The sequence below is a fragment of the Anopheles nili genome, chromosome 2 (assembly GCF_943737925.1).
Source record: "Anopheles nili chromosome 2, idAnoNiliSN_F5_01, whole genome shotgun sequence".
In the NCBI taxonomy this organism is placed as follows: domain Eukaryota; kingdom Metazoa; phylum Arthropoda; class Insecta; order Diptera; family Culicidae; genus Anopheles; species Anopheles nili.
The window spans coordinates 6,435,973-6,462,707 of record NC_071291.1 but is presented as its reverse complement, the minus strand read 5'-3'; the positions used below and the strand labels follow the sequence as shown (position 1 = coordinate 6,462,707).

The 26,735-nt window shown below is 47.6% G+C and overlaps 2 protein-coding genes across 4 annotated transcripts in view; one reads left to right on the top strand and one right to left on the bottom strand.

Moving 5' to 3' along the window:
* The window catches only part of LOC128721663 (sodium/potassium-transporting ATPase subunit alpha), a 62,549-nt gene extending 41,310 nt beyond the window's left edge, over positions 1-21,239 (bottom strand). The window contains exon 1 of the mRNA XM_053815441.1: positions 20,989-21,239. The gene's annotated coding sequence lies outside the window, so the exon portion shown is untranslated. The remainder of the gene's footprint in view (positions 1-20,988) is intronic.
* Positions 21,240-23,208: 1,969 nt separating this feature from the next.
* On the top strand, positions 23,209-26,717 carry LOC128730549 (NPC intracellular cholesterol transporter 2 homolog a). 3 transcript variants are annotated; one of them, XM_053823603.1, is made up of 4 exons: positions 23,209-23,256; positions 25,713-25,875; positions 26,001-26,117; positions 26,193-26,717. In XM_053823603.1, the coding sequence occupies exons 2-4, from the start codon at positions 25,767-25,769 to the stop codon at positions 26,477-26,479; spliced, it is 513 nt and encodes a 170-aa protein (XP_053679578.1). In that variant the 5' UTR covers positions 23,209-23,256; positions 25,713-25,766; the 3' UTR covers positions 26,480-26,717. The 3 variants fall into 3 exon arrangements, with proteins under 3 accessions (XP_053679578.1, XP_053679579.1, XP_053679580.1); XM_053823604.1 differs by lacking the exon at positions 23,209-23,256 and adding an exon at positions 24,598-24,742; XM_053823605.1 differs by lacking the exon at positions 23,209-23,256 and adding an exon at positions 25,579-25,586.
* Positions 26,718-26,735: the final 18 nt, after the last annotated feature.

Sequence of the window (26,735 nt, the reverse complement as noted above, 5' to 3'; positions counted from 1 at the left end):
CGATTGGGACGATGGGGACGGATTTGGGAAGGTCTACACAACGACCTCCGGCGAACGGATGGCCCACAACGGCTCCATCCATTATTGCAGCGAGGCTGCAGGTACATCCACACATCGAGCGTCAGATAAGCATCCAGGATCACTCGTTCACCGCCACGGGTTATCGATGGGTCTGTTTGGGAAGTTAATTTTCACCATCGCACCAGCATGCGAACTGTTGGGGCCACCACGAGATCGACCCACACGCTGGTGGCGACTGGTGCTAATAGGCATGTTGAAAGATCACTTACGACTGTCGATAATAATAGCGCAGAAAATCGCAAGGTTATATGAGCAACCAATCGTTTGGCCGTTTGAGAATGAATTGATCTGCGGGTTGCAGTAACAAAGCGCACGTGCCACAGATATCCGGCAGCCTTGCCTTACGCGACCATGGAGGCGCCTGGTGGATTTTAGATGCCATGTATGCGCGAAGTGGATCAATGTTTCGAGCAGCTTAAATTCTAGCCTTAGATCTCGATTACGCAAACACCATCCCTGATGAAGCTACTCAAACGTAACTCGAACGTTTTCGCTTTTGTTCGTGACCAATCCCCCAAAACTAAACAGTGATCTCGTTAAACCCCGACAAATGGCCGATTAAATCCCCCGCAAGGCAAACAACCGTAATCAATGTAACAATGAATGAGAGAGAGAGCGAGAGACCAACACCAACGAAAAATAAAGAGTGGGAGATCGCGAGAACTCATGCCTATCGTACATGTTGAGTAGCTTTACCGATTGATCTCGCCTGTTGCTACGTGCGTGCATCGGAAAATAAAAACCTATTGGAGCTTAAAAGGAATACAATGACGTCATTTTCTCACGATCGTACATTCCTATTAAACCAATTCATCGAAAACATAGAGCGAATATTCAAAGATTTTGGACATATCGTAACGGTGACGTAACAGGACATTAAACGTGTGCTACGTAAACTTAAATTAGTGCATTAAGCCTGCCGCGCTCGCGTTTGCAAGTGCAATCATCGGCGCTAGAAATGCCACTTTCGCTTTGCGATAATCGTCAGAAACTCGCGCGTAGTGGGGGTGTTCGTGAGTGTGGTCAAGTCAACGCCATTCCGTCTAGCGAGCAGCAGATAGAGCCGCATACGGCTAGACGGAACCAAAACAAAACCAACCATCGAAAGCACCCCAAACAAGCGACCCCCTTTTTCCGCTCCCTCCTACCGATGTGAATGGAGCGGGATCGAGAGCCGCTTCAACCAGTTCGAACCAGAATCCTTTTTACTCCTCGGGTGTTGTCTGGCTTCCGTAGCCACCTCGGGTTCGCTTAACCGAAACAGCCGTTGACGACACGGCGTCTTGTCAAACTGCCCCGCCTTGCCAGATAATCACTCTCCGTTTCGCTCTTTCTCCCTATCTCTCTATCCCTCTCTCTCTTTTTCGCCCTCTCTCTTAACCTCACGCCATTGCACTGATTCCATTCGATCATTCAATCTTGCCAATGATGGCGGTTTCATCCGGATAAAACAAGCGCAATCCGCGATCCGCTGCTGTTTATAGGTTATCGTTGGTCAGCGAAAATACAGGGGGCACCATTAAAGGTGCTAATAATACGGAGAACTCCAACGAACCGGACGAATCCGGACAGTGCGGCACCGTACGAAGATTGTGCTGGTTCCGCACAGCTGCATCTGGACCGTGCCTGCTGATACTCGATGGTTTCGATCGATTTCCCGATCGGTGACGACTTTACCACAAGCTCCGGCACCGTGCATCGTGCGTGGATGCGCTTAAAGGACGCACAAATGGGTTTAAGGTCCCGCGAGTCATTGAGCAGCGTCGTGAAAATCGTGACGTCAATGGCGTTGTCCTACACACACACACACACATCACATCACCGGATGAGCGTAGTGAAAAACGCGCGCATAAGATACGTACTAAAAATGAAACAAACCCCCAACCAAAATCATCATTTTTGCTGGCAATGGCTGCCCTGAGACCACCGACGTGACGGTGAGAAGGTGTCCAAAATATGACCATCCTGTCTCGGCGGCTCCTTCAGTTCTGGTGCTACTCAACCTGCTTCCAATTATTACTTCGCACGGACAACGTCCGTGACACTTTCGTTGGATGATGAGCGACCTAAAAATAGCGCTGCCATTCGATCTTCGAAACCATCTCACGGTGCCCATGCAGCTTCCCGTTCATTACCCACGCGTTGTGGCCGGCCTTTGAAGACGACGCCGCAGCGTCATCGATGTAACTAACAACGCTTGTGTACCGAATTCGAGCGGCCAAAAGTAGACCGCTAACCCATCCATCGGACCTACGTCAATCGAACACCGGTCGACCGGCCGGCTGCTGAGAAGAAGCTCCCAGTACTAAATACGTCACCGGTACGCCTAGCTTATGCCTCTGCGTGCGTAGATTAACCTTGGATGTGTTGAGACTCCCCTGAATTCATATTGGTTTCCCACGCCAGTGTGCACGCTTTCCTCCTATACAACGACAACCGACGCACAGCTGTGCCCCCCCCCCCCCGAAGGGAAACTTTACAACGATTTCCCACTTTACGCCCCACAGGACGACACAGGAAACTTTGAAGTGTTCGCCGGATGGAAGGAACGAGATCACCCACCATCGTAGCACAGCTTCACGCATCGCCAGACATACGGTACCACCCCCAGTTTTCCGAAGCATGTTGATCTTCATCCCCGTTAACGCACCGCACCGCGCCAAGGAGGTGTTTTATTTTTGGTCTAAAATGGTACACCTATAAATAGGTTCGCCTGGCCGATGGCGTCCTCGCCTGCCGTAGAAAGCCGGTCGTTTGTTTGTGCTGGCCCTCGCCTCCTTAGGGTCCCACGGATCGTACCCCGGGATCGTACCAGTTACCGGACAGTTGCAGCTGGCAGGTGCCGTCTCTGCGGATCCGCAATGGATCGCTGGGGGAAGGAAGAATCACGCCTTGCGAGACCGTAATGGGTTCAGAGACTAGCGTTAATTCATGGCAGATGTGCGCACTATCCACACTGCACACGTAATGTCCGGCCGGCTCAAGTTCGAAAACCGAACAGAGCACCACCGAAGCGTTCAGGAAGCCGTGGAAATCTCTTGCCACAAACTCCTCACCGAAATTGCTCGCTCCCGCGGCATGCTTCATGTCCGTTTTCGTTACCATGGTGCGCTTTATCATGCCGTATTTTTATCAATATGCGTGTGAAACCTTCGACCGGCAGGAGGTGCGTAATCGATCTCGGGAACTGCACCAAACTTCAACCCCGCTTCGGTGAACGCTTCTCGCGCAAATTAGGAAACATTTATCAATGTGCCCGCGGCCCGAAAGGAATGTGTATTTTCATCGAGTTTGCGTTTCGTGTTTCTCTCTTTTTTCCCCCCCTCAAAAACCTTTAATCTACTAGAGCACGAGCAGATAGAAAGACTATCGAAATGAAGATAAAGTGCCGCGGTTTAGCACACACGCGAGTCAATGCGATTTTAGCGCCGGCTTGGCGTCATGCGCACCACGCTCTGTCGCAATGCCCTTCGCGCCTCACGCTATACTGCGGCTTGCGTTAGCGCAGATAGTGCGCAAGCAGAAAATCCAGATATAAAATGCGCCAATGAATCATAATTTGTCGAATAAAAAAAAGAGGAGCAGCTTTCAAATTTTAAAAGACAAAATGGTCTGACACGAAACGATACTATATTCTGTGCTGTTGCTCAGATACAGAAAAACCAGGTACAGATACATTGTAATAACGAATAATGGTTTTTATTGGTGGTTTACACTGTTCAATTAATGTTGGAGCATAAGAGATTCTGAAACTTATGCTATTTCCTAGTAACAAATAAATGAGTTTCATAATTTTAGATAATTTTTTTTTAAGTAAAATAGGAAGAAAGCTTCACAACAACTACACTACACACGCTGGATTACGTAAGTACATAAAAAACTCCATAATAGTGATGATAAATTCTGCGAAACCCATCAACATATTTTTCTACCGTACGCAACAGCGAGCTGAAAAATCCTTTGTGATCTAGTTTCAAACAATGGAATTTACTCAAAAACTTTTAATCGCAACTCCGCCTGTTTGCAAAAGTTGCAGTCTATTTGCAGCGGATTTTTCGCACCACGATGCTATTTACTGCTGGAACCATGCATGAAGAAGAAACAACATATGACCGTATGAACATCCATGCGCACACATTTAGCATTTGAACGATTAGCATGCATGCACACACGTGGCACATACACACCCAAGCAAGACGAATTTGCTTTCCCCATAGTCTCACCCGAGACCCGCACCGTACAACGGCCAGTGCGCGATGGTGTGATGCCTGGTAGCATTACCTTCAATTTATCGATTTTATGAACCGTACACAGCAACGTTTGCTCGTGTGAACGATTTTTCCGCCTTTTCGCCTGCCTTGAACGCCGCACACACCCGTACGAACTGTTGGCACTTGTTCGTGCAAGGCCCGTTCTCGATCAAGGCATGATAAATAGGCGTAATGGAGGAGGCAAAAAGCAGAGCACTTCGAAGGGGAGTATCCATTTTCGTTGCAGCTACGGCAGCGAGCAAAAAAAAAAAAGCATTTGTCGAACCTCCGCAAGTGCATCCGAGAAGCGGCCATGCTTCTCTACCAGCTGGACGACAACTCGACACACACACTGCTGAACAAATCGAGCGAAACAATGTGTCTCCTTCTGCGGCAGAGTCCCATCCTTTGGGTGGTGCTGCCACCGTACAACGATTAATATCGAACCAATAGCACACAATCGGACCAAAAACGAAGGATGAGGCAAAAATAGTTCGCCCGCTTCTCGGACGCGGAATTTCCATAAGACGAAAGCGAGACGGCATGAGCGAATAATGCAATTCTTATGCAACTCCGTTTTCTTGCTGTGACAAAATTCCGAACGGCGCGAGTGTATAATCAAGTGTAAACAACCTACTCGACGGCGCTACAAGTATCCTTGTTTCTATTTCGCGAAGTGGATTTCGATCATTAATTCTCTTCTGCTTCATCTAACACTAAGGCGTCTCTTCTTACGTTCAAGAGCAAAACACTGCCTTCGAGCGGTACAACTTGACACCGAGAGCCCGGGAGGACCAGGCCACCACGGAATGGTCGGGCAATTGAAATTGCAATTTTTCTTCGATTTTCCCAGGGCGCCACAGGACGCGCCAGGACAGGGCCAGGACTAGGCAAGCGCATCGCCGCTACCACGCTGACAGTCAGGCTCTTGTTCCAACGCGTTGGAACTCCACAGAAATAGAGCACAGGGAGTATTGGTGGTTATGGTGGGCTTGCATGTGTCAGTTCCCACCGGCCAGTCCCCATTGTTCACGCCCTGCAAGCCCAAAGTACCAAGAAGAATGCACCTTCCTATTGCATGATTGCAGTGGCGCCAGCGAGGAGCCTTCCGGCCCGGCGCTATTTATGCCTGACAGCGTACGCCACGGGGCGCGTCGAGTTCCCGGGTCGGGGAAAATGTTACCACCCACCCTTTCGCACCCTTGCGCTCACGCCGCCACTCTCCGCCTACCGATCGTCGAGCTCGCTCGTTGAGGCGGATACAGGATTGAATAATAATGATGGTGGTGGTTGCTTTCTCGTGTTGAACGCGCAGGAAAAACACAACCTTCCCCTCCAAGGTTGCCTCCCGATCTGCCGTGAGGCGGAGGCCTGGCTGGAACTTTTGCGAAATTGTCCCGCCCGCACGACCCATGGCCAGCTGAAACTGACGAATGGATGGCACGGGTCGGGGGCTTTTCCCGGCTGGTCGGTCGAATCTCGCCACCAGTTACATCATCGCGCAGAAGGCGGCGTATATCTCGATGGAAAAACTTTTTGGCAGCGACCATCGGGCAAAGAATCATCGGACCATTGGTGGAGGGATATTTTCCCACACACGCACACACACACACCCATACGTACAACAGCGCAAGGACATCCGCACGGTGGGCCTGGCTGTTTGTTGAGCAAAAAAGGGAACAAAAAGGCTGGAAGTGGATAACGATAAAAATAACGTCCCATGTTCGCTCTCATCCCGCTAGGAAGCTCGTTTGATGACGTCAATTAGAAAAGCTTCCCACAGGACTCGGCGGTCGTACACGGACCGCACGGTTACACGCACACTCACGTTCCGCCATCCTGTCCTACCCGCGCACTTCCAGCCCACTTCAGTCCACCGGCAATCCACCAAAAATCAAAATCTCGCCCACATTTGCACGAGAGCGTGAAGAGAAAGTGCCGCCTGGAGCGGAAGCGAGCGAACACGAGAGAAGAGAAAGCAGACGGCTCGTTCGTCCCGACTGAGCGCGAGGATACGCGCGCGCGTGTGTTTGTAAGTAGGCCACCCAAATCGGGTTGCGAATGTGCTTGTGTGGCTTTGGGGCACATGGAAAATATTACATAACCCCGGTAGCAGTGAGTCGCCTGAGGCAGGCCGGAACTCGACTCGCCGCCGGTGACGGAGCGCGTTCGATCCTTCAAGCTTCCTTCTGTCCAGAAAGCGCGCTCACACAAACACACCAACCGCAGTGAAGCTCGAAAATGCCGGGAGAGAGAGCTCGCTCTCAGTACGGAGCTTTCTCCAGTGGTGTGGGAGAAAAAAACGGACACCTGCCATCGTGCCATGAATGTGTGTCACCCGAGGTTATCCAACATTAACTGGAAGGTCCGATTGCTCTCTCTCTCTCTCTCTCCCGCTCTTGCTGGAAGGTGGAAAACTAAAGAAAGCTTCCGCAACGCATCAAACGGAACTCATTTCCACACGGCACTCAGCAGCCCGCGAAGACAGCTCTCGCGGGAGCTCCATTCGCTTCCGGTGCCAGAGAGCCAACGACGTCGGTTGCTCTTCTCTCATACCGCGAAAGGATCACAAAATTTTCGCCTCGAATGGTTACATAATTTTACGAAAAACCTGCTCCTCGAACGCGCCAATGCGTCCCCAGTCGTACCACATAATTTGTATTATTCTAAAAATCTGCGCTTTCGTAAGAGCTGCAACAAAAGAGACATTATTTTCGTTCGCCTGCAGATGATTCGTGATTAGAAATGAAGATGGAACACCATGGCTTCATAACATTCTTAAAGTCCTTTTACGAATCTCCCGGGATGGGTCGGCTTTTTTGCATTCAATTGTTCCACAGACAAAGCTATTAATTTTTCGCCGACATAAGCGTAACAATATTCGCATCCGAACTAAAGGAAAACTCGCGCCTGTGCCAATAAAATGTGGCACATTTGGCAGTCGAGGGATTATGTCACGCTGCCAAGAAATTTTCAAGGATGTATGTAACAGATTCGAGCGGATTCGAGCAAGCCTTGTGGGTCGATAACTCCTCGCACGCTGGCCAAGCGCCCTTTGTTATGAAAGCACTCAAAGTACACTCCACCCAACCCCTCCCCAATTTCTCATGTCCTGGAAATTTCGGCCGCATGAGAAGCGTGTTTTAAGTGCCCTGCGTGCAAACCAGTCCCTATTCGGTGGTGCTTGTCCCGAGCTCTCGTTTTCTCAACAACAGCTGAAATTGGTGGCAATGTTCTCACCCAACCAAACAATCGAAAAGCGGGAAGGGCGCCCAGGGGTCGTCGAAATGCCGAACGAGGCAGCGGTCAAATCGCGTTACACAACCGGCTCGAGAAGCCGACCCGGAAGTGAGTCTCCAGACCTTTTGCGTAACGTCTTTCCGTCGGTGCGAGAGGGCTTTAGCGTCGAGTGAGAGTGTTAACTTGCGGGTCACACCGCGTAGAAGGAAGTGAGTCCTCGAGGGATGTGTGTTTTTTTTCTTTGTCAAACCACCCCTAGAGAACGTTCCTAGATATCGCTGCTGCTAATTGCACTAGCTCTGCTAATTAAGGTAAATTTTTTCCACTCCCCATTAACGGTTGGCATTTGCGAAGATCATTTGCGTGACGCCGTAGTAATCGTGCATTACTACGATTAAAAAACGCACATTCCACCACATGCCCACTGTTATTCTCAGCCGATAACTTTTTAAAATATCGAGCTACCAGAGTCTTGCTCCTCTTTCTCAGCACAATGGAAGACAGATTATGAATAGAGACAGCGAAAAAAAGTTTAAAATAATAATCCAAACCCTCGCCGAGCCCAACCACGGAGAACGGTCTTGCGCATCCGCATCCGTCGAGCGCGAGCGTCAAATTTTTGACATCATCCCGTTGATTAGTCTGGCAAACAGTGTTACACAACCTGCGGTGTGTGGCTTCCGGCCCAACGTCGTCTGACGTACGACGAGTCACCGGCGTGGAGTTTGGTCCACGAAACGGCGTGTGTCTCGACTCGCGACACTAGAATAGCGAGAAAGAGCGAGAAAGGGCAACAGAGAGAAAAGCTCCCTCATCTTAGATCCACCAAAAAGAGGATGCAAAGAAGGAGGGGTATGATATCAGGAAAACAGAAGTTTACCCGACGACTATCATTTATGCATACACATATATTGCCTTCAATTGAAGACATCCGCGATCAACGCGCGTTGGCCGCACGCCGCAAACGCTCTTATTATTATCATCATCATAGAGCCAGAGGCACGAGGTCGGTGAAATGGGGGAAAAAAACAAAGGCTAAGGCATTGATGTCGAAGCGGGGGCGCACAACGGCCATTCTGACGTTTGAGGTTGCAAAAACCAAACGACCTGCCCCAGGTTTAGTGGAGCAAAAAAGCTGATTTTACACCAGTCTGTTTTGGATGCCGTTCCACGGGGAAAAAACACCCGCTTCGATCACAACGGCTGCCAACACCGGGGCCAACTGTTTGCTCTCAATTTTTCCAACCCACAATGTGCACCCGCCGTGAAACAAAGCCGCTATCGACACAGCCTTGAAGCAAGCGGTTGCATCCGAAACGCGCAGCTTTTTATGGTCTTTTCACGTGCCTCATTGTTTGCCATGCCACCGCACAATCGCGTTCATGCCACCCTTCGAAGGTGCCATCGAAAGCCCGGTCCTTTCGACCCACCGAAGCACATTGCTCAATCACTTACAGTACACGTACGGACAATATTTTACACATCACCTCCCGTGGAGAACCCTGGGGAGGTGACGAGAAATCAGCCCGACCTCAAGTACGACACCTCCTGCATCGCACAACCACCTTCGGCGTCGGTGTTTTAATGATAATTGTTTGAAAAGGCTCCCTCCCACAGGCCGATGGCGTAATTAGCCGCTCTAAGTTTCGCCGTGCTCATTGTCAACACCCCCACTTGACACCCACTCTACTCTGGAGCTCGTAGTGCGATAAATAAAAATCAATTTCGTCCACTTATCCTTCCCGCGAGGCTCGACCGCGTAGTCGGCCGCGCATCGCCTTGAGAATGATAGGATAAGCTTTGCGATCGAGTTTTGCTCTACATGCGCGATCAGGACGCAGTCACGTGTCCTTCGCTCAGCCGTAGTATCATTGCGTTGCGTATTAGTCCTTCTGAACATCATCCTGTCGCGAACGCACATCAGCTGCAACCGGGACCTCGGCCACGTATCTTTTTCTCGCTCTCGCGTCCACAGCCTGTCCGCGATTAGGGTAAATTATCTCATCAGTAAAGCGCGCGCGCGAGCACACAGAAACCAGCTCAGAAGCGTCATCTCCGTTCTCGAGACGTCCGCCGCACCGCATACTATGTTGTGCAGGCGGTCAATTTCGGTGGCGGGCTCGACACGGCTCTCGCCAGCGCTCAATTGATGCATCCGCACTTTTATCTCCACGCGGAGCCAAATAGCCAACCTGCCGACTTGGGGCTTGGCCGCGTGGAGGCACGCGCTAAGGGCATGCGATATTAGAACGCCTAGAAGAGGAACCGACCCCAACGCCGCCGGCCAATCATCGTAAGTGCGATCGTAAATCTTGTCCGCCCTAACGAGCGCACCACCAGCGGTTTCTCTTACGGCTCTGGAAACCTTTCCGCCGACGCTGGAAGACGTCGGGTGTTCCGAGGGATGACTTCGTAACAATCGCTGGCGACCGTGTGACATCTTCCAAGAGCTACCGTGTCACGACGTATGCAAATCCCGGTCCCTTAGGTTGCTATCAAGGGGTTGAAGGGATACCAAAATCCCAATAGCCTGACGCTTGCAAACATCAAAAACCCATCAACTCTAGCCACGTGACCGACCGTTGCATTTCATAAACGACTGACGCAGCTTCATCTAGGAGAAGCTGGGGAGATTGAGGAATGATTGGCTAGGTACTAAAGAGGTGAGAGAAAAAATCCCCATTCCTTCCGATACGGAACACGACAATGCACAAGCTGCAGCGAATTCACGCGACTGCATTGGATTATGTAACCAACTCCAGCCAGTCTGCGACAGCCCAGCCCGGTGGCGAGAACACACGTGGGCAAAGAAAACTTGCGTTCCGTCTTCCTACCAAACACCCGCACGTGGGTGTGTGGGTCGAACGTTGCACGAATGGCAGGATAACACGTCACGGATTGCTCAAAGCCAAACAGGAGCCAGATGGGTTATAGTGCTTGCGTGCTGACCTGCTCCTCGTGAAAGGCTGGTTTTTTTTTGTTAAGATAAATAGCCACACATACGCAGAAGCTTTTCTCCGTCCATTTTCCCATGTCTTCGACGTGACGCGCTATTGCGAAAGGCCATCTCTTTGGCAGCCCACCGAGACGACTTCCCTCAAACGCAGCCTCGGCGGTCGTGCGTGCGTGCGTACGTGCACGGCGTGCAGACAAGGGAGCCCTTAGTGGGCTCGTTCGTAAGCCCTCTCCCACATACACACTTACACTGGCGCGCGCGCCACCGGCATTGCGCACTTTTCCACCTTACGGCAAGGATGCGCGCAGCATTTTCCTCGCTCGTGAGTTCCTACGGGAGCTCATTCGGCTGCTGGTGGTCTGGCTGGTACGATATTACTGTCAGGACTTTCATAGCTTTGGCACTAACGACCTCGCTACCCATCTAGTTATCTCTCTTTCTCCTAGCCACACATACACAACAGCGTGCCTACTGCGAATAGATGGCAAACGCCTCCACAGTGTGGGTCTAGTGTGCGCTGATCAAAGAGTACGAAAGCTCCTTTCCAATTGTTTCAAGCTCTCAAAATTGTACCAAGAACGGTGGAAGACTAAATCAATACACCCACCCACATGGGTGTGTGTGTGTGCGTTATGAAGGGAAAAGGGAACGAAAGGCCCCTAAACGAGCGCACTTCCCGTTAAAAGTGCGAAACCTTTAATCGCATAACGATCGACCCAGGGGCACATATAACGCACCCCTCAATGGAAGCCCTTTCTTCGGCGTATGCCTCTCTCACTGCTCAACTTTGCTCGGTGAGCAGTTTCAAAACGTAATGCAATTACGTTCGCGTTCACGTCCACCAAAAGGGACAAGGACTATGCTGCCGCCATGCTACGTAGCAGTAACATTGCTTTCGTGCTGCTTCTGATTAACTGAAATTCCGAGAATCTAGTTACAGTTACGTAACTAAGCAGTAAAAATAAAACCCCATTTCTATGCACCCTTCTGTCCTCCGGCCAAAAAAGAGCAAGTAAGGCAGACGATCAGGTGTTTTTTTTATTTTTTATCGCTTTTCGACCTTGCAGATTTTTGACCGCAGTTGTCTGCGCCACTGATAAGCAAACGACAACGCAACCCTGTCTCCTGCAACTGACGTTCGGCCGAAAGCCGAAGACGTGATTAGGTTGACGAAAAAGTGGCCAAAAAAGAAACGCGGCAATAATAAAACATCGAACAACGCGCACCGTCATTACTAGGCGTGCGGGTGTATGTGTGGAAAATCGATAATACCCTTTCCTTATCGCGTTTTTTTTTTCGAGTTGGAGTTGAACCCACCCCTTCTGCGCTACCGACGTTAGATCAGCCCAAGGTAAATAGTTTAATCCCTCGCACCGGCCAACATATCGATCGCCGGAACCGGTTTACCGGTTGCGCTATGAATACACGACCCTGCGCCTACCACTGCGGACAAATCGATTGCATATGGATACCTTTTTTTTAATTGACCACTCAGAGAAGGACGTCCGAACCACGGACGACCAGGTGACACAGCGGCGCAGTAAATTGGGGGAAATAAAACTAACCGCTCGCTCGATATGCAATAGGATAGAGCCTCCAAATGGCTCATAAATAGGCACACTTCAACCATAAACGCACCCCAGCGACTCTCAGGGTAAACTTATCGTTGGGGTTAAATACGAAAGCGGGGCAACTGTGTGAAAAACGTACCTCTTTCGCACCCGAGCCAAAACGTGACTTTAATCCAACCCAAAACGCACATCCACCCGAGAGATTGACGACAGCGAGCGGAACGAGACAATTTCATTCGATCGAACAAAAAAACAGCAGTAATCGATCGAAAAGCTAATTAATGACCCCCGGAGGGACCATGCTTTATGACATGACACGCGAACTGGCTCGCTAGGGCTTGTCAACCCGACCGACCGTGCTGAAAACCGTGCACCGAGGGACCCAGAACGAACCTCCTCTCCCAACACTCCGTGCTGTAAGCAAATACGAAGGGCAGCAGGGACAGCCTCGGAGACAAATTGTCTGCCTAGCCCGACTCCTTTCCAGAGCCCGAACAATTTGGCGGCTCCACTAAGCGCTCGGATTTTCCGTTCATTCCCATTTTCCAACGCCATGAAGCAAGAGGTCCACATAGTGGAAAAAACTAAAACGCCCGGCGATAGGCAGCTGCAACATACTAGGACTTGCAGGAAACTACGGTAACAGTCGAGCGCAGGATATGAATCGATAGCGGCTCAGGTTACCAACGCTGCCATGGGCATAGGATTTAAAATGTGGAAGAAGAGCTAGTCTTGGTTGCGATGGCAAGTGTCACAGGTAAACAATTACCAAAAAAAACCTCTGATTCCAACTACTAGTACACGAAACAATATGCTAACCTTGTCCCTTTGCACCGTGAGCATAATAAATGAGTGCTTATGATGTAACGATTCACAATCACCTTTACGTAACGTGGCGTGGCGGCATGAAACAACCTGCCTGTCGCTCTCTCGCTCTTTCTCTCTATGTCGCGTGCGCTCTTCTTTACTCGAACCGAGCCCCATGCTCCATTTGTACTAAAAAATCAATAGCGAGAATAAGAATGCAAGCAGACGGTTGCCGAGTGACTTTGGTCAAAACTTTTCATTCTGCATGATTTACGCAATGCGAACTCCATTCGCAAATACTTTGAAATGCTTTTCACAACATCTGGTTAATATTAATAGATTATACTTCGATGCAATACTAGCACAGTAATAAATATGTGCACTTATTTACGCTTCTTTCTGCGTTGTACTAGATCATGTGGAAAATGTGACCAGAAGTTGCTATTGCCTCTTACTAATGTTGGCCTAACTGTAAGATTTTCATCTTTTTAATTCATCGCATCGTCGATGATAGAATCGAATAAAATTGCATCATACGAGAGACTTTCCAAAAATCATTAGTTACAAAAGCAAAGTACCATAATTTAAATTTGCATATCATTGATCACGTGATGGACAATGATAAGTATTTAACTCCATTCAAGCCAGTCAAGCTCTGGGCTTATGCCGGATGTTTGATACATGCGTGAGACGCAAGCCGCCATCGAATTAGTTAAGTTTTTCCCCGCACTCAATCAACGGTAAGCGACAACAAGCATTCTTCCTTCTATCACACATCAATGCTACCGACAACACGAGCAACCAGAGGACCAAACAACCACCAAACGGGGAGCAGAAATACTGAGCGAAGTCATGATCACAAAACCTCTCACCCAAAAAAAACTTCCAATCAAACAAACACGGCGGAACTGTTAATATCGATTCGCGAAATTCGCTTTTTCCTTTTACCAGTTAAAAATATAACTCCAAACCCTCCATCATGCGGGACCCTGCGCCTATCGAACGACATGACCGTCCAAAAACAAACAGATGTCAAACAGCGCCAAAAATTATCCTTATCGATATTATCATTCTCCCATTATCAGTGCGCTCTAAGACTGCGACACTCATTGGGTTGGAATCGGTGCTGTTACCAGAGGAGCGCCTATTTTAAGCCGTTTAGCTGTTTTAAGCGAACAAAAAATAATAAAAAGCAATGCTGTCCGAAAATCGATCAATCATAAGACGAGCGCGCAAAGTTTCATTGGAGCGTTCCTGATGTAGAGGTGATAAGCTACGGCACACCAGTGTTTTGTTGTTTGAGATACTGGATCTTGCCAGCGATATTTTGTTTTCGATTCATCGAAGCTTTTATCTGCTAATGATTTACGGCTCCAAAAAGCGATTGCTCAACATGCTGCCAAAGAGTAAAGGAAAAGGAATAGTGCCCACTTGATCTGAGACATTACATCAAACAGTACAAATTTATACCTCAAATCTAAGAAATTTAGACATGATAAGGCAAAAAAACTCTTATCCATTTTATTTGATGGAAATGCAAAACCTTTACTAACGTTACGGCCACCATTTGCGCAGGCATACGAAAATCCACTCTTTGAACATATTGGCATAAGAAACGACACGCAAATAGAAGAGAAACCCTTAAGCAAGCATTTTAGCTTGCTCGAAATGGTTTAATTTTGAAGACGGCCGTAGATGGAAAAGAGAACGGCATACATATATTATATTTCTTCATGAAAATGTCACCTCGCATCATCCTGACAGATAGCTGCCGGCGCTGGAGGAACGAGGGCTAGGAAGGTGAGAGCGCGTTCCGCGCGATCTTGGAACCAGCTCCTTCCTCAAAATCGACCATCCGACGTCAAGCACAGCCTCACGATCATCACGCGACAGAAGAGCGTCATCAAATCGTGTTTTGGCATCGGTTGCGAAAATGTCTGACCAACCGTGTCGTGGAAAGGTGGCAAAGGAACACCACACGATCTCGCCCTACACGCTTATGTTTTGTAGCAAAAGCATGAAATGAGCTGGTCGGACGGTGGAAAACAGATATCGCAGTGGGGCAGGGATTAGTAAATATTAATTTTATGATTGGCATTTTATTGCTTCAAATAGGGATTTAGCTCCGAAACAAACCCGACCAGTTCGGAAGGTGTTTTATTTTCAACTGGGCAGAACTTTTCCCCTTGAAGAAGCAACGGTTACGTTATTTATAACCGTCCGATCGTCAACACGCGAACACATGCGGAGGGATCATCTCAACGGATTCCACTAATTTCAACTAGCCCATAGCAACAAACTCACCCAGCCAAAATGGGGCATTCTAATCAGGCTAGGGTTGTAGCGCCAGTCAAATCAGGAAAAAAGAATTGGTGACTAAACGGTTCGAGAGTAGAGGCTATGAATCACAAGTGTCGTTCATCGTGCTTCGTTCAAATGATATGACCGTTGGCATCAGCAAATGTTTGGCATTATCATCTAGATGACGTTTAAATAGCGGGTTTAAATCCACCAACCAAACCGATGAGAAGCAACATTATACGCACGACATGGTAGTGCCGTCACAGAATTATCAAGCAACTGCTCACCACAACAATGAAAGCGTCCGATCATAAATGCCAAAAATGGCACACTTTTCTCCAGACACATGCAATTGCCCAAACATTCCATATGATTCGACCTTGACTCTTACACAGACTCTGAATCGTTCGATCAATCGATCGTTTTGATTGTCAATCATTCATCACAGCATTTGACGGAGGAATTTGATTTGATATTTCATCAGAACGATCCGTTCAACAAAGTTCAGTCGATTTGTTTGTATCACCGAACTCGTCAGCAACGAACAGATCGGTAATATTTCGTTTCATCTATTTATTTTTCGCAATATTCGCGGGCTTCAGCTTGAGATTCTCTTTTATTTTAATTAAATTGTATAGCGCTTTCATCGACAGAAATACTTTTTTTTGTTTTAATTTGTTTCAGTTTCGTCTTAACGTTTATTGTTTGCGTCAGCACTTGGCAACAAACGCACATGGCATTATGCGAGAAATTTGAATACATAAACACCGAAACTCAATACTCATCACAACTGGCGTACGATCACGTGACTACGGTAAATACTTCCCCAAGCAACAGAACTACTTTTTGTCATTATTTGATGTCACTTTTATAGCTAGTTGAATGAATTTAGATTCGATGCCTTTCGAAAACAACATTAGATCTGTTCCATTCATTTCAATTGACTTGATATCTTGTGACTAAACATCAAATATTTAGCCGTGGTTAAAATCAAAACATAGTCAGCTAACAAAAATCATGTATTGCCGATGGAAAAGAAACCCCCTTTTCTCGTAACAGCACTTGTCACGTAAACCTTTCAAGTGCAGTCAAGCTGTGGGGGGATGTTTTTATTTTGCTTTATTCAGTAAACGTGGGAAACACCGAACCGGGGTATTTTCAAAACGTTCGACTACATATCGTCAAAAGCAACAAACGATATATATGTTCCTCAACACAAGATGCACTTAAAAAATGCAGTTCAAGTCCCCCATTAACTAATACACCTGGAAATGGTGGATAAGGGTTGTTTTACAACCACCATCCCTGTACCTTTGCACATTGATCCGAGTTGCTACTAGCGCCATCTGTTGGTTAGTCCTAGAGAAGCATGCGACCAGTACAAACATCGCCGTTTGACAGCTCGAATCGAAAACATCGAACCCGCGGACGGCCATTCGTGACGGAGCATGAGAGCAAGTGTGTCTAATCGTACCGGGGCGTGCCTGTTTACGGGGCAATCGAAAGAACGGTCGGTGGAAGGGCACAAGTTGAGGCTGGACCTTGAGCATTCTTCCCCCGCTCTACACATTATCTGCTTCACGGCTCGCACTACGCTCTCGCTCGTCGTTGCCTCTAGCAAATGTGACCTAAATAAAACATATCAAACGCATGCACCAACCAGAGCACTGATGTATTTGTGCTCGCTTGCACACGAACACTCCACCGCTCGCGGATGGTTCTCTATCGCGCTATGCTCAACGCAAATAAATATTGCGCCCCACTAGAAACATCGCGCCCAACGAACCCCTTTTTGCGATGCACAGGGCGTCTCCAATGCACGTAATTCGTGTCATGTGCGTTGACGTGCGATAGCGTGTATGGGGCTAAAATAACGTAAACCCTGTAACGGTGGAGATCTACACGATATTCGGATGAAATTATGTTTGATGCTTAAAAGTTGTTATTTTTATGTAACAATAAAAATCAACAAAAACACCACAAAGAGCCGAAGAAGGAAATCAGACGCCAACAATTGAGCTAAGGAACTAGACATTTTTAGGATTTCCAAGAATTTAGTTTACAGCACCGCTCATCTAATAAAAATCATCTAAGTAACTTGAATGTATATAATCGTGATTTTTAGCTCGCCAGCGAAAATCAATTCGAGAGAAACATACAAAACAACGCAGGACAATCAAGTATGATTGTTCCGCCATCGTTGATAATTTCGCACAGACAGCGCAAGATATTTCATAAACCAAAAATAGAGAAATCACCGCCATCTGGTGAGGAAGGAAAGCGCTAGCGCCCGTAGTGAGGGATGTACGAGGCCGGTTGCTAGGTAAAAGACCGGTTCTACTCCCTTGCATATATCCTCCCTGAATCAAAAAAACCACACACAACATGTAACGAACGGGGAGGGAGTTTGACCAGCCCTCGGCCTGTTGTCGATCATCACGCTTTCTTCTACTTCCCTTGCCCATCGACGAGCTGCTTGTCTGACGTGACCGGCTAGAACTGGTTTTTTCGTTCGTTTACATTCACGACACGCCGGGTCTCCGGGCCGGACGGATTATTTCAATTTCGCGGCACTCATTTATATATTTGTATTTAAAACCGGCAAACACGATTTGCGTGTTCATTCCCTTCATCGACCTACCCCGGCCAAGAGCACCACTAGAAAGTTTGCGTATTGTCCGTCTTGTTGTTTCTCGCTGTAGCTGCGTTTGGCGATCCAAGGAAAGGGTTTTAGCAAGTAAACAACTCGAAGGGGTAGGAAAAACCCCCACTAGAGCCCACTTAAGATCAGGTTTTCACGGAGATCGTTAAATCCGGAGGGAAGCCCCATGCAAACGACGATAAATATTTATGACGGTCGATTGCGAGAGACAACCCCCGGGATGCCAACAACAACACAACAAATAACAAAAAATAGTTATGCCACCAAAAATGCCCGATCGATCACGTGCTCCAACCGTGAAGAACTCAAACAATTTTCTTCCAGCCAACAACAGCTTGTGCCTTATATGTGCAATAGTTTTGTGTATGCGTTCAGCTAAAGTTCATTAAATTCATGTCCTTCGATTGCTTCAGGGTTGAGAAAAAGGAAGCAAAAAAAAACGCAAATCAAATTTACGATTTCTCCTCGTTCAATGTCACCGTCGGCGAGCGCATTGCGATTTAACCACGGTCAATGTCAGTCAGTAGGATAGTGCATGTACTGCACCAGTGTCATGGCATAAAAGAGAATGGAACAGGCATCGACACCACTGGTGCCCGAGCAAGGACTGATGAAACGATGTTGAACATTACCAAACAAATTGACATTGCCATTAACAAAAACCGTTTTTGTTGACACTATTCTTCGCCGACGATCTGTTCAATGAAGATTCAAAAAGCTACGAGAGAACAGTTATCGCCGGTTGACATTGTTTAGAATTTTAGAAAACTTTCGATAGCATTGCAATCCCAAATAACAAACCAATCCAACATTCAAAGAAATGGTAAAGAAATTTGTGAACGACTCTCGTCGTGAGCGAAGCAACCGACATTCAGTGCAATGACGTCACGGCATATCACATGCCGCATGTGACTGAAATCGACACCTCGTCTACCCGTCAGCAATGTACGGAATATTGCTGCAAGTGCCGGGGAAATGATTGCAACAGTTTACCAATAGGACCCTACGTTTAAGAAGCAACACTCTTGCCGGTGACGATCGCCAACAGCAGTTCGATCCGGATCGAAACAACCCCGATGAGGTGAACGGAATTGATTGTAACCCAATACTCTCCAGTGCGGACAGTGGGCATGCTGTTCATTAGCATCGGCACGGTGCTCGTAAGAGTGCGCAGACGCCGTTGCATCCCAGCTTCCACACGACCCGAGAAATGTCTCAAACGTGTGCTGGCTGCATTTTCGAAACCAATCGAGTAGCCTGGACGCGAACCAGTTCATTCTGGAATCTTCCTAACCGCAACGGGGTGACGGCCATGCGATGATTCATGTCGTACCGTGTGCCTCGTACTGAGTGGAATGCAATTTGCGGTGCATTTTTCTACTCGGTGATTAAATAACGCACAAAAACAAGAGCAGGAGCTAGAATGCATTATTTCAAGGTACGAAAACATTGAAATCAAACAAAATACTACATACATACACTTGCACAACTCTCGTTGCTTATTAAATCGAATGAAGCACGAACGAGTTCTACGCGGAATAACATCAACATCCGGAATGCTGCCGCGTGTTTCACCATTTATCTGATAACACCTATCAGGTGTTCCGTGACGGGCATGACACGGTTTCGGTACAAGCATTTCTCGCTCTCCGTTTTCGCTGAATTCGGTCAACCATCGGACCTGGGACTACCCCAAGTAGCACACGATAACAGAAGCCGCCAGATAGAACCCTGTACACCTGTAACCCATCTGAAATACAGTCGACAAATTGCTGCCACGGCAACGGCGGGCAAAGATGGCGGACCAAAACAAACCAGCGGACTGCTGTCACTGCCGGGGCGATGCATTCTGCTGCAACTCGGCAGAAACAGCAAGGCGTGACGCAATGGCGTGCATTAATCGATCAACTCATTAGACGAGGCGTGGCCGACGGAGGATGGACTTTATGGGTGTTGGTCGAACCATCCGAACTTATCCGACGGACGCACACAGCAGAGCAGTGCAGCTGGAGTGTGCATTAATACGTTCGTTGCGGGATTAAAACATTCATTATGCGCCGGAATGTCAATATCAGCGAGTAAAGTGACTAATTAGAAAGCCACCACGGTCCCGGACGCCCAACGACGGGACAACACTCGTTAACAACTGCCACCAGGCGCGGTGGTCGGTCCCCGTTGCTTCAGCCAGACCATCTGATACGTCTCACTCCGTTGATATGTGCGAACGTCATTAGTACGATTCCGGCCGCAGGGTCTTACGCCTTTGCCCTCGCCGCACCCTTTGCCGATTTGGGTGGGGAGGCACTCGTCTGTGTGCACTGACACACCTAAGCAAACCGTGAGGCAAGGCAAAAAAACGCGTGTCGCGGACATGGGCGTAGTCTCGGGTGGTTGGGTTTGTCGCGGATCGGATCACTGCTTCTAATTCCGACCACCGACCACCGATCGATGGTGGTGTTCGAGCGAAACAGGCGGGTGGATAACCCGTGCCAACTCGTCCTAATACCCCAATCCGACGTACCCGCGATGATAGTATTTATTCAACGACATCTCCCTGCATCGCTGATAGAAGACGGTCAACATCGCAGGCCATTCTGGTGAGGAGCTGTTCGATAAACTTGCGATGCTGCGCAGAGAAGACCTCACCGTTTTGTCGATCTGAGAACGGTGTTGTGTTCTCTCGCTCTCTCATACAACACTGTCGATGCGCCAGAGCCCCATCGAGTAGGCCATGGGAAGGTCAACAAGATCGGACCGATTTGTGTCCTCTCGTGGCAACTGCCCGCTCGCCACCTCCTTCCGACACACACTGCTTGCTTGTAGGGTTTTCGCTCCGAGTTTTTCGGTGCTTCATTTGCGTTTTGCATTACCTTGCGCATTCGCCGCGCTGCATGCGAGACCGTCCTTGGTCGTCCCCCTGCATTAAGGCTCTCCGATTGTAGCAAAGGGAAGTCGAGAATCGATGGGCTCTAAAACAAAGCTAAGCGACCACTTACCTCTTCGTCGGCCGAGGGCGCCATGGTTTTGGGACGCTTACTTTACAATTTTGCTTGCTAGTAAGCTCTACAACGTTTGTCGCCTCTGCGCTACGGGTGCAATCGGCTCCTTGTTCGCTCTCACCTTTGCGGCTCACCCACGAGCACCGGACGAAAAGGATGTAGCACTTCTTTTTTTCGTTTTGCTCCCCGCGGTCGAACGATGACGCGCTGCCAGCGATGGCACCGCCGTCGAGTGAAGATGGAGCACGGGGCGAACGGATCGGGGGATCGTTCTTCGTTCTCGCACTAAATTGGTTGTGTTCTTTCGCACTGGAAACACTTCACGACGTTGCCGTCCGGACGGATCGAGTTTGGGTTTGGATTTTCACCTGTTTTTCCACACGAGAGCGGGGGAAACCGCGCGCACACACCACACAGCTGAATACGCGAGGGCCACTCGGAAAGCACACACACACACGTACGCATACGCCCAAACCAAACTGACAGTCTTCCTTCTTCTGCTTTTTCTTACTGCAGCAAAGCAGCACTAACGACAGTTTACCGCAGCCCAGTGCAAGAGTTTCTGATAAATATGCTTTGAATAACTACTGAAACCGCAAGTGATTCTTTGTATTTACGAATAAACGACTATAAACTGTATTATCAACCGTAAAGAAGCAAGTGAGCTAACTTTTTAACATGCTACTTCGTTCAAAACAACTGCACGCTCACCCTGTTCCGTTCAGCTGAAACGTCAAAGGCGGTGCCGTCAGGTTTCATTCAAATAGTAGCATCGGATTGACCGTTAGCTGCTGAATACCATTTTAATTAAATACATTTTCATTGCAACAAACGAGTATTTTTGCATTGATAATCGTAAAGTATAGAAATTAATCAAATTCAGCATACATCGGTACTAAGAAGTATCGATAATTTTGTAAGACATATTACTTGATTATAAACTTTCTTACTTATTAATTGGCGTGTCCACAAGAGTACAAATGTATCTATCTAACATTAATCTGATCTGAAATTGAGCATAATTGGTCAGAAAAAGTTAGAATTTATTTAACATGATTGTAGTATGAATCTTGCTGATAATTTTTATGGAAAATACAGCATCTTAATATGTCACTGATGTTGCCTAAACGAGCTATTGCTTTACGAAAAGGAGACATAGCTGATAAATTTTAGAATATGCAATCCGTTTGTTTTTCTATCTATGTTGCATCAATGAAATTTAATTTGAAATGAACATGATTTGGCATTATTATGCATGATTTGCATCATAACTTTAAGCTTATTCCTGAATTTGTTAGTTACTAACGACATCTGGTGGCTAGTAGCGAAAACTTATGAATCATGATCATGTTATGTACAACCGTTCTCGAGATCGTTAACGCATTACGTAATATATTCGATTATCATGCTACTTTCTAATTAATGTGAACTGTTTGTGAGCTGAAGCAGATTTAAGTCATCTATTGCTGATTAGAATTTGAATTGCATAATCCATCTAGTTTGTTTTTCTACATTGTGTCGGCATGTCAATAAAATTAAATTGCTTGCGTGTAACAATTTTCAACATCATTTTAACAAGCTCTACACATCTTAAACAATGTGTTTTCTAATACTAAGTACGTTTTAGTATCACTAATTATTGTTTAGTTACTTGCTGAAAGTGCGGTGTACTCAACAACTTGTTGGCAAAACGAGAGAGTAAACATTTTATCACCCATCAATGAATTCTCCGTAACCTCGCAGATCGCTTCCTTCGGATGAAGATGCAACGAATTGAAGGTCTCTCTATGCGGAAACATCGCTTCTTTCTCACCACATTTCGTTTTAGCTGTTGTCTCGAACTTCGCCAAACTACAACCTACCAACAGGGCGTGGAGAGGAGTCATGGCCACCACCAGAGTCAGTTGCCTACAAATGGAAAGGCATCCGGTTTGGAGGTGTTACATTTTAACGCGTTTCAACGAACTTATTTCCGCACGTTACTTTAGCGAAGATGCGCATTGTTAGCTTATCGGGCGAGCCTGCGTGCGGTGGGTCGCGAACCGTGCCTCCGCGGACCTAGCTTGCCTTGAGCCTTTCCGACTAGGCATGACCTAAACCAAACCCAAACGCAGCCACCCAGCCACCCTAGCGCTAGCATTACGGCTCCGAACAAGGAACTCCGGTCCGGTTAGCCCCGACGATGTCTGAAAGCCTCTCGGGTGGGGTGGGCCCGGTAGACCAGCATTCGATGTACACATTCGAGCACGCAAGGCCCACAGTCGTAGAGGCTACCAAAACAGCCATCATTAAGCTCTGGAGGTTTCGAGCCACAACCGCAGCCATCAGTAGCAATCGGACAACGTCAGCGAGTGCAAGGTTTCACCGTCTCCACAGAGTGTCAACAGCAGTAAGTGTCTAATTCTAGTCGTTTCGAAAACCAGGTTTGCAAGATGTTCATCATCTTGCAACGAAAGTGTCCCGTTCGCTACAACTGACATACACCTCCACGCTCCCATATGTGAAACGGACGGGGAAGTGATAATTCGCCTCAAGTTCACTGGACGTCACCTGGAACGGACGATGCATAGCAATGAAGACGTTTTAGTGCGCGGAATTGCTCACAACACGTCGCATCGTAACGGCTTCTCAACGCTCCAAGCCCATGTCGTCTGGCGGAAGTTAAACTACTTTGTCTCGTGATCGGACGTTTGTCTTTTGTGCCTGGCTAACATCGTACTAGACGCCCATCAGATGGTCGAGCAAATGTCAAGTGATGGATCATTAGCTGTGCCCTTTTTACTTCGCCTGCGCTGATGATTAGCTGACTTACGACTAGATTGTGCTACGTAACTCGGTGGCAACTAGAACGCATTCGATCAGCATCCGGCGCAGGCTTTCGCATTGACCATAGATCATGCATCACCGGCATTGTGTTAACACGCAGCGGATAGCAGCATGACTCTTGTGCCAGTCTGCCGGAGATTGCTTTTGTTTGCCTGTTATTCTGGTTTTTTATGCGAAACGTGGAATGTGACAACGAGCCAGGATGTTCAAATTTCTCGGTTGGCTGATTTCAAAATGTTCGACGATGAAATCATAAGAGTTTTATTAATATTTATCAAGCCTCCACTCCTCAAGCATATTGCCAGAATTGCGCTTTAGGCTGTGGCTTGTTTGCGTATAATACAACGATCTGTTGGAGTTGTTTACGTCCACAAGGGTTGAAATTATGCGTAACTTTAAACTCTCAGATCGACGGCCTTATAAGTAGAAGAACTTTGTGGGCCAATAACCGAACCGCGTCGGATTTCAAGGATACGGCTAAAAATAAACGCTACCCCGGTAGCACGTTGGTGAAGGCGAAGTTAATTTCCGATAATCAGCTTCCTCTTGCTCAATGCATGCGCAGAGCAGAATGAGAAGACAGTTCTGGCCGGTGTCCAGCGGAGCGATCGATCATACCTGGCCTGATCGGGTTGCAGCTTGTGTAAGAATGAATTATGCACCTAATCGGTGCATGCAGGGCGCACGTTACAGAGCTTTAACCCAACGGGAGGTCCCGTGGCATTTACCTGCCAGCTGCTCGGACTGGACGGAAGCGATCCGGAGGTGGAAGGATAGGAAGAATAACCCCACATCAACGTTCCGCTCACGTACGTCTCAAGCGTTGTGAAGCGGCCACAGGTACGAGCAGAAAACTGCTGCTTGGTGGATTATAAAACATAAAACTCGCTTCTAACATCGCTAGAACGATCATTCGCATTCGAGCGTCCTACCGGTGAGGAGAGTCCTGAATTTCAAACCCATCTTCGGAGAGCTTCTCGCCGTGCCAGCAACGAACCCGCGATTGTCGAGTGTGTGCCTTGTCGTGTGAAAGTGATCCAGCCGAAAACGTAAGTGTGCCCTGGCCAGCGTTTGGCCGTCACGACGATGAAGCAATTGCAAATCCCCTTCACCGAGCGTGCGTAAAAACGGAGGCGTTGGGTCAGCGTTTAGCGTGCTGGTGTGTTTTGTTATGTCATTTGCGTCGTCGCAGGAGCATGCTGAGCGTAAACGTTCTGTGTGGTCAGATGCTTCGTATGCAAATTTTACTGCTGTAAAGAAAGCACTAAAGCAAACAAGATGGTCTCCATTAAAGGTCAAATGATTTCCGTTGGACACAGGCAATAAAAAAAACCCGTGTAAATGACGCGGCTCATGCCAACTGAGGATCATTTCTGCGCTGGGTGTCAATTATTTGTTGTGTAATACATATTATTTTGGTTTTCTCGATATTCATGAGCTTAAAAACGAAGTTGGAGTGCGAGTTATGTCGAGGTTTTTTGCGCTTGTTCGCTTTGATTTGATCGATAGTGATTTTCCGGGTTAATGAAGCTAACGCATACTTTTTTGTATCAATTTCCTAGTACGCAGTAACACAATGCTGTGAACTAACTGACACCAGCGATCGCTCCCATCACTTGCCCGTGCTGGTGTGAATGCTGATAAATAATGCATCGTTGTTAGTGGTTGCTTTAATCTCTAGTTTAATTGCCCCGCGAGATCTTTCGCTTTTGCTTGGCTAAATAAATACTTCCCTGAACGCGTTTGAGAACCAGTTTGTAGTAGAAGTGGGTAGAAAACATGCCCAGCGAGCTAATTTAATGTCGAGTGTAATCCGTCCGGTCGCTTCGGTATACGCGGTAGCATCATGTTAGGTTATAATAATTGTTGACTATATCAACACTCTTTGGCAAGGTGAATGAAAACACTCACTGCCTGATTGCTTAATAAGTGTATAGCTGTGAAATTGCATCTTCTGCCTCCAAGGTGTTGTAGTGTACTGAACATCCTGACCATTAACATCGTTCATTCTCTCCGCAGATTACATCCCTCGTTTGGAGTGGTTTCCGTACTTCTGTTTCCCAAATCGCATCAATGCACAGCATCGTAACCATGAAAGCCTTGCTCGCCGCTGTTGTTGTCGTTAGTGTAGTGTGCAGTTTGGTCGGAATTACCCAAGCAACGGTCGTCGAATCGTGTGGTGGTAAGCTTGTTGCCTGCATTCGGGCGTTTTCTCGCTTGATCGCTCGTTGTAGTCTTTCGTTTATCAGATTGATCATGCCCTTCACAGTTGTGCTCCATCTATTTTATTTTTTTCCTTTTTCCTAGCGACTCGAACTTTGGTGCCGATTGAGGAAAACACCATCAACATCAGCGACTGTGAAAAGGGTCCCTGCAAACTGAAACGGCGCACAGCCGTTAGCATTTATCAAAAGTTCACTCCTAGTACGTTACCTTGGCTGAAGCAGTTAGATGATCGTTTATTTCTAACGTTTCCTGAAATATTTCTTTTTCGTGCAGCTGAGGATGTGAAGAGTCTCACCACGACTGTGTTTGCGAAGATCGTCGGATTACCGCTGCCATTCGTGGGCGTTGATGGAACCAGCGCGTGCCAGTACCTGTTCTCGGAAGATGGAGAAACCAAAGTCGGATGCCCACTGAAGGCAGGTGAACCGGTAGTGTACAAACGCAGCTTTGACGTTCTCGAAATTTATCCCAAAATTCCGAGCATGACCATCCACTGGGAACTGCAAACAAAGAGCGGACGATCGATCACGTGCTTCGAGGTGCCGGCTAAGATTGTATAATGTGTGAACGTTAACCTTACGCGTAATCCACTCGAGAAGGAACGGATTGGATCAGTGAATAGCAGAACGTCAGTTCGAACGCGTTAGCTTTTTGAGTGATAGGCATTAAGCTCATAAGGTACATTGATACGTGGGTGCTCAGCAAAAAAGGGATGTTTGATTTTTAAACACGAATTGCTGCTGTACGTTACATAAGCCAGAAGATACCGACACAATAAAACCTCTTTTGTAACCATGATACATGTCATATTCACAT

Coding starts and splice junctions, on each gene's coding strand:
- LOC128730549 (XM_053823603.1), top strand. CDS start 25,767: ATGCACAGCATCGTAACCATGAAAGCCTTGCTCGCCGCTGTTGTTGTC. Junction 25,876..26,000: donor GGTCGTCGAATCGTGTGGTG/GTAAGCTTGTTG, acceptor CCTTTTTCCTAG/CGACTCGAACTTTGGTGCCG. Junction 26,118..26,192: donor TTATCAAAAGTTCACTCCTA/GTACGTTACCTT, acceptor TTTTTCGTGCAG/CTGAGGATGTGAAGAGTCTC.